This window comes from Merops nubicus, unplaced genomic scaffold (assembly GCF_000691845.1).
Source record: "Merops nubicus isolate BGI_N331 unplaced genomic scaffold, ASM69184v1 scaffold47971, whole genome shotgun sequence".
Classification (NCBI taxonomy): domain Eukaryota; kingdom Metazoa; phylum Chordata; class Aves; order Coraciiformes; family Meropidae; genus Merops; species Merops nubicus.
In genome coordinates this window covers 1-16,085 of record NW_008588555.1, presented here as the reverse complement: position 1 = coordinate 16,085, position 16,085 = coordinate 1, and the positions used below count along the sequence as shown (strand labels likewise).

Genomic DNA, 16,085 nt, shown 5'->3' with positions numbered 1-16,085 from the left:
AATTCAATCAACCACCTGTGTTTATATGCAAAACTCTTTGTCAGTCAGTATGCAAAACTTGGGCAGTGTTTTATAACTGTATGTCATGCTGCAGGATTTGAGACTGTCTTCCAAGACCTTTAGGTGTGTAAATGACACAACAGTAGTTTTAAGAGCTTCTTTTGGCAAAAAGAAACAATTTTGACAAGCCTTCAGAAACTAGGTGCTGTACAATTATCCATTTTGAAGATACTTTTCTTCGTGTGATACTTCCTTTACTGCAGTAGAAATCTCAAATAAAAACTGCTGCAGGCAGAGAAGTTGGTGCACTGTTCACTGTGGCGCTCCAGTTCCTTAGTGTTGTTGAGAACTTACAAGAGAGAAATATTATTTCCTGTTTTATCTGCAGGTTGTGGTTAACCCTAATTTCCTCATGGTAAATAGCACTAGGTTAGAACAATTTCTGCTTTATGTTGTTTCATGTTATTTGTTAGCAAGGTAACAAAGTCTTCTAACCAAGATTCAAAAATGAAGTCCCTTTCTTGTAATTTTGTATGTACATGCATCTGTTTTGTAATTAGGTCTGTAATTGGTCTTCCCGTGACCATATTAATGAAGCAGTAGAGACCAAAATAAGGAAGATCTGATCCCTCAAACCAAGGATTTGTCATGTCTTATCATTACAATGAAGCCTTTGAAAATCCAGACTACCACTTTGCAGAGACACTGGAGATTGATAGAAGGTAAATTTATTTAATTTTGCTGTTGTGACTGTGCCATAAGAAATTAAATTCTCTATATGCTGAAGAAACTTTTTCTCCATAGTTTTAATTAGTGAAATTCCTTTAATCTCTCCTTTATGTTTGCATTCTCAGACAGAAAATTTTAAAGCTGTTATAAGGAAGGCAGCATTCAAGAAAAATGGCATGTTTGCTCTTTACATGTTAGATGAATTTATCAATTAAATGTAGTTTTGGATTTATGACATAATGTCATGGATGTTTTCTAGTTCCAGTAATTTTCACAGTGTACCATAACCGTGGATGTCCTCCTCTTCCAAGCTGTTATTCCTGTTTTAGATAGAGTCCAGGCTAAATTCAGGTGGACAAAAGTTTTAGTCTTTAAAATTCAGTTAGTGACCAAATGAGAATTCTGATGTTGGAGTTCTAAATAGAAAATACCCCTCAGTATCAGTTTGTTTCATAATGTACTCAGATTTATTGAGGATATCTACTGAGAGGGTTTTTTTGCACTTAGGGTTTTCCTTTTTGTTGCCCACACAGGAGGAGTTCTCAAAAGAACCTGTTCCCTCACCAAACCTCTTATGATTCTTCACTGCGTGGTTCCTGGGAAGAACACAGTGGAAGAGAACAAAATTATCCTCTGGCCATTCCAATGGCCTCCATGAGACGTGGCTCTGAATACAGCGAAGGTTTACTGAGAATTAGTGTCCCAAGCAGAAGTCCACATGGAAATTCCATGGGTATGTCATTTCTCACACAAACAGCTTACAGAAACACTGCAACAAGTAATGGCTTTCTCTGTCCCGAGGGAGTCCTACAGCGCTGGAAAGATGAACTCTGTATATATTTGTATGTGGTGGCACTGGGCTTTTCAGCTTTTTTTTCCTAGAAGTAGGTCAGATGTTATATTAACAGATTCATGGACTGTTGTATTAGCAGATTGGTAAATACTTGTGTGGACTGTGTAGGTCCATGAGTACTAAGGAGTGAGTTTTGTTAATGGGATATATTGCTGTGTTTGCAGTAGAGCTGTGTGTGGTCAGTAGGGCTGATACTCTGTGTGTGTAAATTATCCATAGCCGTATACAATTTTCTGTCTAGTTCTGATTCCCTTACAGATAATTGTTCATTTGAGCCTGAGCCAGAACTAGCATACAGCCCAGCTTCTACCTTTCACCAGCTGGATCACCCCTATGCCCACAGAATTTCCAGTGGGTCAGAAGGTAAGACATAAGGAATGTGGTGCATCAAAATATTGCATGTCAGTCTTACTCTCCATAAAATAGTAAATATTTAAAAGCCTTCTGGTTCAGGTGTGAAGACCTTAATGTAATAAAAGGAATCATAAAACATAAATTCTCCTTTACTATCCTGTGTCACTGTAGCTGTTTTTTTCGATGTCTTTCTGAAGCTGATCTCTGTTTCTTGAGCAATGGAGGATATAGTACCTACCCATTTTAACTAAAACTCCCTATAAGTGGGGCAACGTAAACCAAACTTACGCAGTTATCTAAGGAGACTCATTGTAGGAGGAAACAAAGGGAGGATAGGATGCATTTTTGAGCCTGTCTATGGTGAACTTTTCACTATGTTGTCTCTGTAAATTCTCGACTATAGATTACTATAGAATTATAACATTAATTCAAGATTTAAATTCATTAAAATACAGGGGTTCTGGAATAGTGTAATCTGAGTTCTGTTTTAGGCCAGCATGGTAGTTTATTGTTTGTGTTCTGGGTAGGAAGTGTTCTTCCCATATTGTATAATTTTTTTTGTACAGTTAGTTTCTGTTACAATCACTCTGCTGTTTCTGGAATGTAATTAAGAGTTCTTTTGTGGAATTTTTACCAGGATGCATTGAAAGAATTGTCTCTCTCTGTCCACAAAGTGAGCAATTCTTGCTTTTTCTTCTGTTTTTTTATTTGTCTTTAAGAACGTGGTCTTTAAGTTAAGATCTGATTTGGCAAAATCCTGTATTTGTATTAAAAAGCAATGATTTTATTGGTACCAGGACATGCCTCACTCCATGCGTGACCGTAGGAATAGGATATATCCAAACAGTAACTATAATGCATGAGTTTTAATACCTGTTAGGAAGGAGAGAGTGCATTTCCAACACAGTCACCTGGAGGGTAAAGGTCTGGGTGCTGAAAGTTCAAGAAGTACCTCCACAAGGAGGCATGGATGTTTTTCTTTTTCTGATGCTTTTTAATTGCATTTGAATAACTGAATGAAAGAAGGTTGAGTGAATGGTTGCATTTTGGCCCCAGGGAGTTGGGAGTCTGATACATGTAACTTATTCAGCACGTTTGAGTGTGATTCTAAAACAATCCCTCTGAATCAGTGGAAGGATTTTTAAGGAAAGGACCTGTCTTCTAGGAAGAAAGTCTTGAATAATGAACGTGCATGTTTGTGAGTGGGTTAGGTGGCACAGGTTTCCATGATAGCTGGAGGCTGGGCTCAGTACCTCTTTCTCAGCATGTGTCTGAAAAATTGCATGCAGTCATCAAGCATGAACAGGAATTAAGTGAATGGGGGAGTATATGTTTGCATGTAGGTAGTGAGACTGAAGGATGGACTTTCAAGTTTTTTCTGTGAAAGTAAAATTTGAATTTCTTAAGTCACTTTGTCAGGAGTATCTGAGCTTACTAAACAGTGCATGTTCTTTAGATAGCTTTATTTGGAGACGCAACAGAAGACCACACGATGAGGTCTTTGTGACTTCTTCCAACCTGTTTGAAACAAATCCAGTGTGCAGAGAAGGTAAGAGTTAGATAATTGGTTCAGCATTAAATAGCATCTTGCACAAGGATGGTGTGGTTGATACTGTTCTTGGTTTATCATCAGAATTACACACTAAGTTTCGGTACTAACATCAACTAAAATTAAAGAATAAATAAAACAAAGTCAATAGTTAGCATCATAGAAATGTACTCTTAAACAGCAATCAAGCAATAGACCAGAATGTTGGCATTTGCCTGTGTTTTGGTTTTGGTTGTTTTTTTTTTTTATATTGCATCTCTTTGTATTAACATTAAATGAGCATCAGACAAGTGATACTTATTTTTTAACATTCAGTATTTTACTACTTATGTACATTTGTATTAGAACACTGATGGAACTGAGGATGTTCTGTGGAGTATTATTAAGTCTAAGAACTTTCCTCACCTTGGTAGCACTGAAAATGGGGAATGTTGTTGTATCCATTTTGGATTTTGTATAAGAATTACTGTATTATCACAAAATTTGGATTTTTCATGTTTTATGCAGAGGAGAAGTTAGTTGGAAATCTTGCAAATATGTCCACTAGTGAAAGGATTAAAGCAATCCAGAAGATGACAGAGACCATGAAAAAAAAGAGAGAGATCAGGTAAAAAGAAAAGTTTATCTGCTTCATTTTACAAACACTGTACTTTCAACATCTAGCTGTCAAGTATGGGTGTTTACCATCAGCTCAGCTTTGGTTTGTCTCTTGGGAAGAAGGGAAAATGGTTTAAAGATGGTTCATTGTCCTTTCCCTGGATGAAAAGAATCTGTCATGGTAATATAAAACAGAATACCAAGGCCTTGAGATTTGATTATGAATGATGACTTGTAGTTTCTTTTCTAAGGAAACTTGGATGTTTGCCATTGAAAATGGAGAAGAGACCACGTGGTCTTAATCTCCTTCTGTCTCCTCACAGAATATATTTAAATTTTGTCCCTAGAGTGAGTTAGTGGAGGAGTTAGAAAATGCTGTCATAGCATGGACAAGAGCCATGCTATCAACTAATAGAAAAAGAACCAGCACAACATCTCCATGTTTTGTTAACTCTGTTCATGTGCTCATGTTAAACTGTATTTGCAGCAGCTTCTTTGGCTCCTGGTTTAATTACAACCCATACTGTATTGCTCGTCACCCATTGCCCTGCTCTTCCACAGGAATAAAGTTCTTACAGAAGTAACAAAAAAATCAAGACACAGCAGTAGGCAGCTTTCCTGCTGTACACAGTGTCTGCAGGGAACAGTAATGGTAAGTGTCAGAAAATTGTCAGTCACAGTAAACCACTTTAGCTGCATTGTTGCTGTCTACAGAGGTAACTGGTATCTTGCTTTACGTTACTTACCAAACAACTAATTAATTCCTGCAGTGTTCATTAATAATGACTTGCAATTTGGTAGCACTTAGGAACACCAGTTAAGCATCTTATGGTGCATGTAGTGGGGGAGATCAGTTCTTATGATTAAAATGGAATTGTAAAGAATATGTGGCTTTCTGATGTGAATTTGAGTCCTATTTAAGCCTGCTTGCTGAGATTCATCTCTCCTCTCCTGCACTTTAGTCATTTCGGCGGTTTGGAAGTAGCTTGTCAGAACATTTTCACCAACTGCATGCATGGCACAAGACTCTGAAGATCATTGGTGCTGAGTTTGGAACAAGTGTTCTCTCTTATTTTATTTTCTTGAAGTGGCTGATAACTTTAAATGTCTTCTCATTCCTCATAAACTTCAGTTTCATCACAGTCCCTCAGTTTGTTGCAGCAGAACGAAATAACCTTTCATTCATGGGTCTGGAGCTGTTCACTGGAGCTGTAAGTGTGTAACAACATATTTGTATTAGTATTGTGTGCAACAGGTCTACTTTAAAAACACACAATAGAGTAAGAAGTATTTTGTATTAAGAGGTGGAGTTAGAATTTTTTGTGATAAGAAACAATATTTAGTACATATTTGAAAAAGAAGCTGCAACAAACATTGATGCAGAATGAGATGAGTAGCTCTCATTCTGATGCACTTGTCTCACTGCAGATGCTTGGTGTGTTCAGCAGTATTTCAGGCCTTTCATCACCCTGTCGACAGCGTTGGTAGAGACACAAAGGAAGCCACACCTTAACTACAATAGTCTTCAGCAGAACATTTTTCCAATGCTAATTTTAGTGTGAAAATACAGTGCAGATTTCCATGTGATCCTGTAAATTTTGCTGATTTCCAAAGCTTTATTCATCCAAGGAGCACACAGATCTTTCTGTGGCAAACTGCTGCACTCAGTGGGGCCTGGGAGCAGGAGGATCTTTTAATTGCATGGACTTATTTCACTCAAGGAGTAAAAGTCCCAGGTTGTATTTTAGGAAAAGATTTTGCATTGCTATTACACTACCAGTATTCAGCTAAGTGATCTGGAAAGCTCAACTGAGAAAAGATCTTTTAAAGAGGAAAGGTGTCAGCCTTTTCCTTCTAAAATTGTTTTGGAAGTGCTGTGTTTTGTAGTAACACTGTTTAACTTTGCAAAGTACAATCACCATTGCAGGATTTCAGCTATAATGTAGTAACTCTAGTGTTGAATGTCACATGCTTCCTTCCTGATTCCTTCATAGCTGATATAATTTGTTAGCATAGCACCTTGTTCCTAAGAAGGAAGTAATTAAGCCTGTCCTTCTTGAGGAATTTTCAGAAAAGACCAAATCCTGTAAAGGTGCTGAATGCTTATGACTATCACACATGAATCTTAAGAAGTATACAAGTAATTTATATATCTCTAAAGGCTCTCAAAACTACGGAAGGCTTTAGCTGATAGATGGAAAACAGAGGCCCTGATACTTAAAAATTTAGTCACTCCTGTGTTTTCACAGTAGGGACTGGGACAGCTCTCACTTCCATTAATTTATTTTCAGATGGTACTTCCCACCATATGCAGGTGATATCAAACATTATCGACATCCATATCTTTTCAGGGCTACTTTCAGCAAACAGTACTCTACTATGGCTTTTACACCAATGCTACAATCAGTAAAATAGAGGATGGTCCATCTTACAACATGCAGCTGGCCTATATTTTCACTGTTGGAGTATATTTTGTCATCTGTTTTCTTATCTTGTTGTTCAGGTAAGCTGACTATATTTTCTTGTTTCACTTATATTACGGAAAAAAAAGCAAACCACCACCAAAGCAGCAACAACAACAAAACCCCACCCTGTCAATGGTTGGCAGTAACAATTACCTGAGTAGGTTTCCCTAAGTCCTTATTTACAGGTCTAGAGTTTAACTAGAAAAGACAGTCTCCAGAAATCAAACCTTTACTAGACAAATGGAGAATAACTACAAAATAGTAAGGGATGTGCAGACAATCCCAGCTCAAACCAGTGAATATCACAGTCCCCCTGTTGTAAGCTGTTGCTCCTGAAATGTTGGTATTGATGTGGCCTTCCAGAGGGAAAGATTGTTCAGCAACAACTAGAAGAAGGAAATGTGAGAGTTGTTTCTTAATTCAAATTTATCTTTCATGTTTTCTTACGTGACGTGCTCTGACATCGGTCCGGTAGCCTTGGGATGGGATAGAAAAACTGACAAGTCTCTCTTCTCATTCTGCTGTACAGACTTTATCTTTTTTCCCTGTTACGTGTCTCACAAATTTAATTTTCAATGCAGCATGGCAAAATCCTTCTGCAGGAACTTTATTAGCCCTCAGAGATACTCTGGAAATGCTAGCAAACTTCTCTGCACTTGGGACTTCAATATGACTAATGAAAAAGCCGTGAAGCTGAAACAAAAGAATCTCAGCACACAAATAAAGGTACAAAGCACAGGAGGCACAATAAGGTAGAAAGGTACAAAACCAGCATTCACGAGTCATTCTGCCAGAGACTTACTTGGGCATACAAAAATACTTGGGCAGAGTGACTGAAGCATGCTGTTCCTGCTCCTAATAGACTTAAGTCTTCCTGACTGTTAAGTTTCATTTGGTTTCAACTCCCGGAGCAGACTTAGCTACTTGGTTTTTCTTGTCTCTTTAAGCTACATACAAATATCTGTATGCTTCTGTACTATGGAATGTGTCTTTGTGACTACTAAATATTTGCCAAACAGAATATTTATTCTGTTTTCCTTTCCTGCTATTTAACTATTTTGTAAACAAAAGGCAGGTCTGTAATATTGTCTATGAAATACAGTGTAACTGCCAAAGAGATAAGACTTTTAGGGTAGGAACACAAAGTAGTCTGGTAGATGTTCCCAGGTTATCACTGCCTGTCTTCTAGAGAAATAATCATCCATTCAGTCTCTCAAATAGTTACTTCAAACAAGTTTTATTTTATGCTCTTGACTAAAGAATCTTCAGTAGGCATTGTTTCTTTACAGGAAGACCTCACTGCTGTAAACCAAGAAGTTCTAAATTTTTCTGTACAAGAGAGAATTGTTCATATTGTTATTCATTTTGTTTCTTGGATTGCTTCCCTGGGAACAGCAGTAGCTGCTTGTGCTGGTGTTTACTTCCTCTCCATTAATAACCTAAAGGTAAGGACAGATTTTGCAGTCTCTTTTTAGAGATGCATTTTTCCATGTGGGTATCTTGCACTGAGTGAACTAGTTCTGTTCACTACTAGGACCGTGGGGAAGCACAGCTGATGTTTTTGCCAGTGCAAACACAAACTCATCCATACCTAAAAAGCTAGTTTGCAAAGGCTCACACCACTGGGGACTATGGCAAGAGTGTAGAACCTGAGAGGTCTGAGCAGTTCTCCCCCTTCAGCCCTTTCCTTTGCCTAGGAGCTGGACTTAAGTTGGGGCTCCCACTGTTGGTCCCATGTAATGCAGGGGAAGGGGAGGGGGTCAGTGTGGTGCTGGACATGGGTCCACAGAGCATGATAGTCTCTTACTTAAGAGCATACGGGGAGGTGTGCCAGGTGTCTCCCCTGTGGACACAGCTTGAGGCAGCGTTTTGGTTAAGGCTCCAAGCTGGGGTTATTTGGTTGTAGTTTTTTGTTTGTTTCTCCTCTCCAAGCTGTTTGTGAAAGAACATAAAAATGACTTAGAGAGCCAAGCTGCCATGTTGGTGCTACCTGTTGTCGCATCTTTCCTCAATGCATTCATGCCATTCTTCTACTCCTGGCTTGGACACCTGGAGGGATTTCAGACTCCTGGGCAACAGATATATGTCACTATTACCAGGTATTTGTTGCTACTACCCCTTAGTGCTTTTTGCCTGAAGTTGTCTGACTCTATGACAATGTTGTGGTTTAAGCCTACCAAACTGGCAACTCAACACCACAGAGCTGCACACTCACTCTTACCTTGCCCTGCCCCTCAGTGGGATGGGGAGGAGAAAATTAAACATAAAGCTTGAGGGCTGGCACTGTATCCAAGCTCTGAGGAGAGCTCCTGTTAGATCTGACAGTCTGCAGTGCTATTCTTATTGTAAGAGGAGGTAACAGAGTGTAACCAACGGTCATCCTGCCATCACTCCCTCCAGTGACCTTATGGACCAGCTGTCAGTGCCGTTACTGTTACTTTTTTGTTTTAGAAATATCATCCTGAAAATATCCATTGTTGGAATACTGTGCTACTACTGGCTTAACATTGTGGCTGCATCAGAGTCACAGGTAAAGTTTCAAAAATACAGCTCTTTGACTTACAATGCCAGATTAGGGAACACTTTGATAAGAAGGCTGCTGCAGCAAACAGAAGTACATATAGTGCCTTGGAAAGCTGAATTTACCATCCCAAGATTTTTTTATTAACATCCTTAGAGAAACGAACTGTAGGAAAAAATGAATTGCCTAGCTCAGGTCTCGGCTCGTTTGCAGCATTGTTCAGTGAGAGGTCAACTGTCATTAGTCAGAGTGCTAGCAAATCTTTGATCTGTAGCCCAAGTTTCAGATGCCCAAGCATTTAAAATGATTTTAGAATCACATGATTCTTGACACTTTTTTTTTTTCTTCTTCTACTTAAAGTGCTGGGAAACTCTGGTTGGCCAAGATATCTATCGCCTCCTTGTAGTTGACTTCATATTTTGTTTGTTTGGTTCTTTCTTTGGAGAGTTTTTACGAAGGTGAGTACTACTTTACTAATCTTGCTTATATTAGTTAACCAAAGATCACCAAAGATGGTCTTTTTTTCCAGTGTGAGAAAAGAAGTCCAACAGAAGTGTGGCTGCAGCACCACTGGAACTTCCTTGGTTGTCTCTACCAGGCATAGACTTTGGGTACATACCTTGTGTATATTGTAGCTCCTTCTTTGGAGGAGGTCAGAGTGTGTAACATTCTGCTGTCCCAATTTGTCCTTTTTAACTCTGAAGGTGGAAACACAGGCAGGGAGGAGGAGGCCATGTTGCACTCCCATGGATCTCTCTTGAATGGGGTGACAAGGAACCAAGTGTCTCAAGCAGAAAATCTTGCTTTTCTGCATATGCACAGGCACACTGATGGCTTTCCTTGGTATGTCCCCCTGTAATTTTTTTTCCTTTTAATTATGTCACTTTACAGAGTGCACACAAATTTAAAATCTTATTTAATCAGTCTTATTAAGGCTGTGATATGACTCCTAAGTGTAGAGTTCTGCAGTGTTGTAAGTGAGAAAAAATATTTGTAACTGAACATGAATACAACTAAGCAGGTAAGCAAAATGTCATTTACTTCTGACGTCTGCTGCATGTACCTTTTTATTGCCACACACTATTTATGACTGGAGTTAATAGGGTATTTAAGTGCTTGCCAGCTCTTCAGAGCATTTTAGGTTCCTGGCCATACTTTTGTAGGAGATTCATTGTTTGCCCTTTGCATGTGATGTGAACAGGACTGGTTTACAAGGTAGGACTTTGTTAACTTCATGTTAAATTAACACAAAACAACAGTGCAAAGCCCTTGGAAGACTTTCCCTCTGCAGCTCTTGCCTGTGTACTTTAATCCTCCTGTTCTCATCCTGTTCAGAGAGGAAAACACCTCTCAGCAAAAGGTCACAGTACCAAAACTGCAGTGTCAACTGTGATGAATGTCCTTCACTAAGTTATGCAAAAGCACCAGACCTACAAAGATTAGAAGTACAATTACTTGTATTTATTTGTGTGTATTCAGAGTAACGACCTGAAAGCCCAACCCTGAAACACTGCTGATGATGCAGCTGATAAGGTGGTACTAGGACCTGTATTTGAGGCGGGATGGGATAGTTATAAAAATCTTTATTGTTCTTACTAAACAAGCAGGAAAGGGACTGTTGATCCTCAGTAGGAATCCTCTGAGTTGTTGCTTGCCTGTCTGTGCCTGGGCTACTTGCAACTTCAGCTAGTGTGAAGTAGGATATACTTTAGGATATATTATCAGTCTACAAGATGCAGATTTTTGATTTAGGCTGAAAATTCTCAGGACCCAGGAACTGAAAAGCTGCTACAGTTTTGTACAAATCCTTTTTTTTTTTTTTCTTGAGTTGCATGAAAAATATCTTAGGTCTTACTTCAACTCTTCTGTCTGTTGCTTTCTAATCAACAAGCTATGGCTGTTTTGCACAACGTGGTTAATGAAGTTGCTGAATAATTTGTCATCGAAGCTTGTAGTCAGGAAGTTATTTGTAGGGATTTCTACAAAGGCTTTTATTATTTAGCAAACTGTATTGTGTGGGCTTTTTTTTCCCCTCAGAATTATTGGAACTACAGTCTGTGTCAGCATGGGGCTGCCAGAGTTTAATATCGGGCAAAATGTTTTAGATTTGATCTACGCGCAGACGTTGACCTGGTAAGCATTATACTTACAGCCAAAACTTCATCTGCACTTAGAAATACCATGCAACATAACATTCTTATTCTGACAGTTCTGGGTGCTTCCCATCAGAGGGTAAAAGAACAGGTTATACACCTGAGAGAGATGACATAGAAAGTACCTTTCTAAGGACTGTGAGCTGCCAGTTCCCTTTGTAATTGCACAGGTAATAACAACAACCTTAGTCAGTAGTTTACTCCATGATCTGGGAGAAACCTGCAACAGGAACATCCTAGAGTTTTGTTTACTTTCCTGCTGGAATGATGTTCCAGCTGAAGGAGTCTCAGTATGAAATCTGGAAAAGATGCCTTATTTCTAAGAATGAGTATCTTATTCAAATTATAAGATAATTTTTTAGTTGTCTACATAGATATGTATGTAAGCATATTTTTAAAGATCGACTTACTGTTTCAGGATCAATGTTAATATAATTACATTTCCAAATAACCATGTATATGTAGTTAGTGTGGTGTTTTCTGCTTTCAGTGCACTGAGAGCTATGTGGTGAATAGTGAAGATTTAAATTTTCTTGTGTAAACCCTTTCTTGTAGGATCGGTATCCTCTTCTCACCTCTGCTGCCTGGTATCCAGACACTATCATTTTCTATAGTATTTTATGTGAAAAAGGTAACAGAGTGTACATGTATTAATCATATACTTACACTGTTCAAAATCTGGGCAGATTTTTTTGTTTTAAAGTGCTGGTATTGTCTGGAGGCAGTGGGATTTTGTGTTTAGGGGAGCAGTTTGGTCGATGGGTTTTGGAGGGAGCATGAGCTTTAAAGGAGCACAATTTGTATGCACACCCTTGAATATCAAATCTGTGAAACTTGGGGGGGGGAAGGGAAGTGTGGAAGGGTTATAGGAGGGGTTAAGACCACAGCGGGGGGAGTGAATAAAGTAGTAACATTGAAGACTGGAGAATTAACAGTGTACAGGTGCATACATCAATAGAGGCTCTCAGCTTGTGGCTGTGACTTTGGCTTCCCACATACTCCCCAGCAACACCCCCCCAACTTTATCAAAGTATAAGCAGGGTGATTCAGCTAAACGTCATGGGGGAAAATTCTTTTCAGAATTCTTTGTCTCAGCACTATGACTGGATAATTGTTTGTTGGGTCACTGAACAGTTTGTAGTATTGAATATAGAACAAAGCTATAGCTAGAAAGATTGATTCAAATTTCCCTGAACAGTGGGTTTTTATATGCAAATGCTATCCAACAGAGTGCTGAAGAACCCACCAACCTCATTTTGCCTCCTTCTCTTTAAAGACTATATTCTTGATTTTTTCTAAAACTACAGTATATCTATCAAATTCATATAAAAGAAGTTATTGGAAACTTTTGATAGCTGCTATACCAGCAGTTGCCAACAGCAGTTTCAGAGATTGCAATTTCAGAGCTTTAGATTGACTTAAGTGAGTTGAAGTGGCAGGTGACACCATTCTGAGTCAGTGTACCTTCATGTCCTTAAAGGTCAGTCTGATGATGAATTGCCAACCCCCTCGCAAAATCTGGAGAACTGCTCAAATGACAACATCCTTCATGTTCCTGCTGTTTTTCCCTTCCTTCCTTGGAGTCCTGACTGTCATTGGAGTCACTGTCTTTAGGTATGGAAGATCTCTGGTATTCAAGCTTACTACATTATGCTGTGTGACCTGATAGCAGGCAGAAGAATCTGCATTTTTCTCTAGAAAAAGATACATTAATTGCTAATGGAAGGTTTCAGGTGTTCATGAGGTGTTCTGTATGCTGAAAACAAGATAGTCTCAGTGAGTTTGCAAGAATATGGTTAATGCAGTAACTTGTCCCATAAGAAAGTGAAGAAAGTGGGAGGAGAAACAAAGTTACTTTGAAGTTATGGGTTCCCATTTAAATGACACAGCAGATTTGGCTTTTCCTTCTTAAAAGTTTCTGCGACGGAGTGTTAGTTCCTGGCCGTTTCTATGCCATGGGCCATACTGGGTCAGCAGTGGAGAAACACCTGCTAAAACTCAATGGAGCTCCACTTTTGGATTATTTACAAATTTCAGAGACGCTTTTTGCAGGAGTGCTGACCTCTGCAATAATGCAGCTGGGTTGTTACCAGTATTTTAAAGCTGCTTTGTTTCTGGGTGTGCTGCTGTGGTCACAGGAATGAGGGCAGCATGGATATCCCTTTTCTTCTTCTTGGCAGTTCAGCCGCATAATTTCAATATTTAGTAAGACAAGTGGCTACCCATGAAACCAGGTGGGATGAAATATTTCAGAGCAAACATTTCCAGCTGGCAAGCGGGACTGTCTGCAGTGGTTCAATTTCAAATCAAACAACACTTTCCTATTCCAGTCTACCTGGAAATGTTAATTCTTGCTATGGGCTGCCTTACTTCAGCACTTCCTGTTGGTACTGACGAGCTGTACTGACTCATCCTCGAAGGCAAGGTGGAGTCATGGTTCCTCTAAGCACCTGTGGTGAAACTTTGAAAAGACAGATTTTCAGTTTGCTGTACCTTGTGCTACAGTGGTTGACTTCTTACGTTTTAGATCAAAATTTTGTTTACAGGGCGTGGTACTGATCCATTGTGGTGAGGTCTCTTCCCTCTCACTGCATAGTCTGGGATGGACATTTTAAAGGCTGGAAAGTGACCCAAGTGAAAAATCAAACATAGATCATGGAAGTTCCCTGAGGATCCAAAGAGAGTAGAGAGCTACATCAAACTAATAAGCATCCTGATGTACAAAATTACTAAATTAAATTGTAAGTGATTAACAAGTAAATCACTGGTTAATATATGAAGCTCTAAGTTGCTGTTTTCTCACACTTTCAGGTTAAAACCTTCAGAAGAATGTGGTCCTTTCAGAGGTTTGTCTTCTATGTATGCTGCAGTCTCTGAGTGGGTAAAAATATTGGAAAATTACACTGCCTCAAAATGGGTAGTGTGGATCTACCATAACTTAATTACAAGTGAACTTTTCTTCTTCGTCCTCTCCACTCTTGTCCTGTAAGTACCTGCTAATGAAAAGCACTGGAAAAGGATCTGAAGTGGAAAAACATGATGATGACATAGCCATTCTTAATTTTAAAAAAATTACAAAATGCATTTTAAAGCATCAAAAATTATTAATGTATTGGAAATTCATGTATTTGAAGTACATAAAACATGTTCCTTTTATGTTAGGATGACAAAGCTCTTTACAAACCAGCTTCATGCTCACCCTAGCATTACACTGCTTTTAACTGAATTTTAATGTTTCTAGTTTACTGATGCCTGGGCTCCATATCTTAGTACCACTGCCACACTTAGTTTCAGAAGCATCAACAAAAAGGAACATGCTGCATCCAGTTGGCAGGATAGATTGCTTTTTTCCTTTTCTCATCTTCCCCAGAGGTGGATGAATCAGTAAGGAAAGAGCAAGCTTTCACAAGCACAGGCAGTACTGGCCAGATGTATACTAGGACCCTGAGCAACATAAAAAGCAGAAGTTTGGGAGGTGGTTGCTTTGTCTGCTTTGACTATTTCTCATTAGTGGAGCTGTTAGAGGAAGTGATAGCATGTGAAGAATGACTGAGCTACACAGGGACACATCGGTGGAAGGGTATGGTGGTGCACAAGCAAGGTGTTTAAGTGTTGGTAGTAGGTTAGTCTGCCTCCAGCCGATCTGGGGCTATTTCACACATGCTGTCCCCTTGGTTCAAGTAAATTATTTTAGCAAAATGAGGTATATTAAGCTATGTGCCCACTGGTAGGGTTTGAGGTTGTAGCTGTACTGCTTGATACTTCTGGCATGTGCCACACATGCACTTAAGAGGCCAAACCTGTTTTCATAAAGCAAGTTCCCAATCATACTAGTGGGATCAGGACTGACCTGGAAGCAGTAGGTGTTCAGTGTTGTGCTCTAAGCTCCATGGTGGTGTCTAAGCAAATGACGCAAAGTTGGATAAGAACGTTGGGTTGCTATTTGTTCCCCAAATTGCCCTCTGTATTGCTGACTGACTTTAATTGTACCTCTCACCTCGAATACGAGTACCTGAATCTTTGGGTCTTTTGCACAAGAATGTCTTAAGCAATTTCATGTGTTTGCCATTCCTTGTGTAATGGTGTATATCCGATTTTTATATGTGTGTGTGTATATATGCATGTGTAGATTTGTGTATATGTATCTTTCAATGGATAAAACAAACAAGAGAACTTTCTGTTTAGGAAGTGACTAGGAGGAAATACTCATGGGTTTGAGTGCTCATCTCTTGCACTTTTTTTGTTGTTGTTCAGAATTATTACTTATATCTACTGGCAAATAGTAGAAGGAAGAAGGGCCATGACCAAACTCTTACATAAGCAAATTATTTATGTAAGTCTGACTTTTAACTTTTATCTTTTTTACAATTTGACTTCCTTGTTGATTGCTCATCCTGCTATTGTAGAGCTGTAATCTGTTTTTCCCATGACAGTTCCAGGGAGGGTGGGAGTCCTCCCCCGTGTGACTTTCAGGGAAACTTAACTCACAAAGGGAGTTGTTGCAAAATAATTTTACCCTCAAGCTGTGCTGCTGCAGCTGTCTCTGTAGGCAGATAATTTCACGGGGAAAAAAAAAAAAGAATTTTAATGATTATTGTGGTTGATGATTACTCACAGGCCTTGAGTCTCTTAAGAATGATTAGTCCATTTCAGCTAATGATCAAATGTGTCTTGACCATAGGTAGGAAAAGATAAAATATTTTTACGTGACAAACTACGAGCACTGGAAAGGGCAAAGCAAAATATGTCTGTGCCACGAGGACAAGACCAGCAGGTCAGTTTGTTTGGATATTGATGTTTCAGTTCTGTGCTTGGTACCATTTCATGGGGTTCCTAAAGCCTTGCAAGTAGGCTGCCATTTTGG

At 39.1% G+C, this 16,085-nt stretch overlaps 1 protein-coding gene across 1 annotated transcript; it reads left to right on the top strand.

Annotated features, from left to right (window-relative positions):
* Window positions 1-648: 648 nt before the first annotated feature.
* TMC5 (transmembrane channel-like 5) lies at window positions 649-15,995 on the top strand (the record flags this gene model as incomplete). The annotated part of the gene is made up of 18 exons (XM_008949287.1): window positions 649-722; window positions 1,263-1,462; window positions 1,841-1,945; window positions 3,993-4,092; window positions 4,644-4,734; window positions 5,045-5,293; window positions 6,434-6,585; window positions 7,129-7,273; window positions 7,837-7,992; window positions 8,480-8,646; window positions 8,999-9,077; window positions 9,429-9,526; window positions 11,106-11,201; window positions 11,777-11,852; window positions 12,702-12,835; window positions 14,033-14,206; window positions 15,476-15,554; window positions 15,903-15,995. Coding segments are annotated over exons 1-18 (2,268 nt in total), but the record flags the coding sequence as incomplete, so codon positions are not given.
* Window positions 15,996-16,085: the final 90 nt, after the last annotated feature.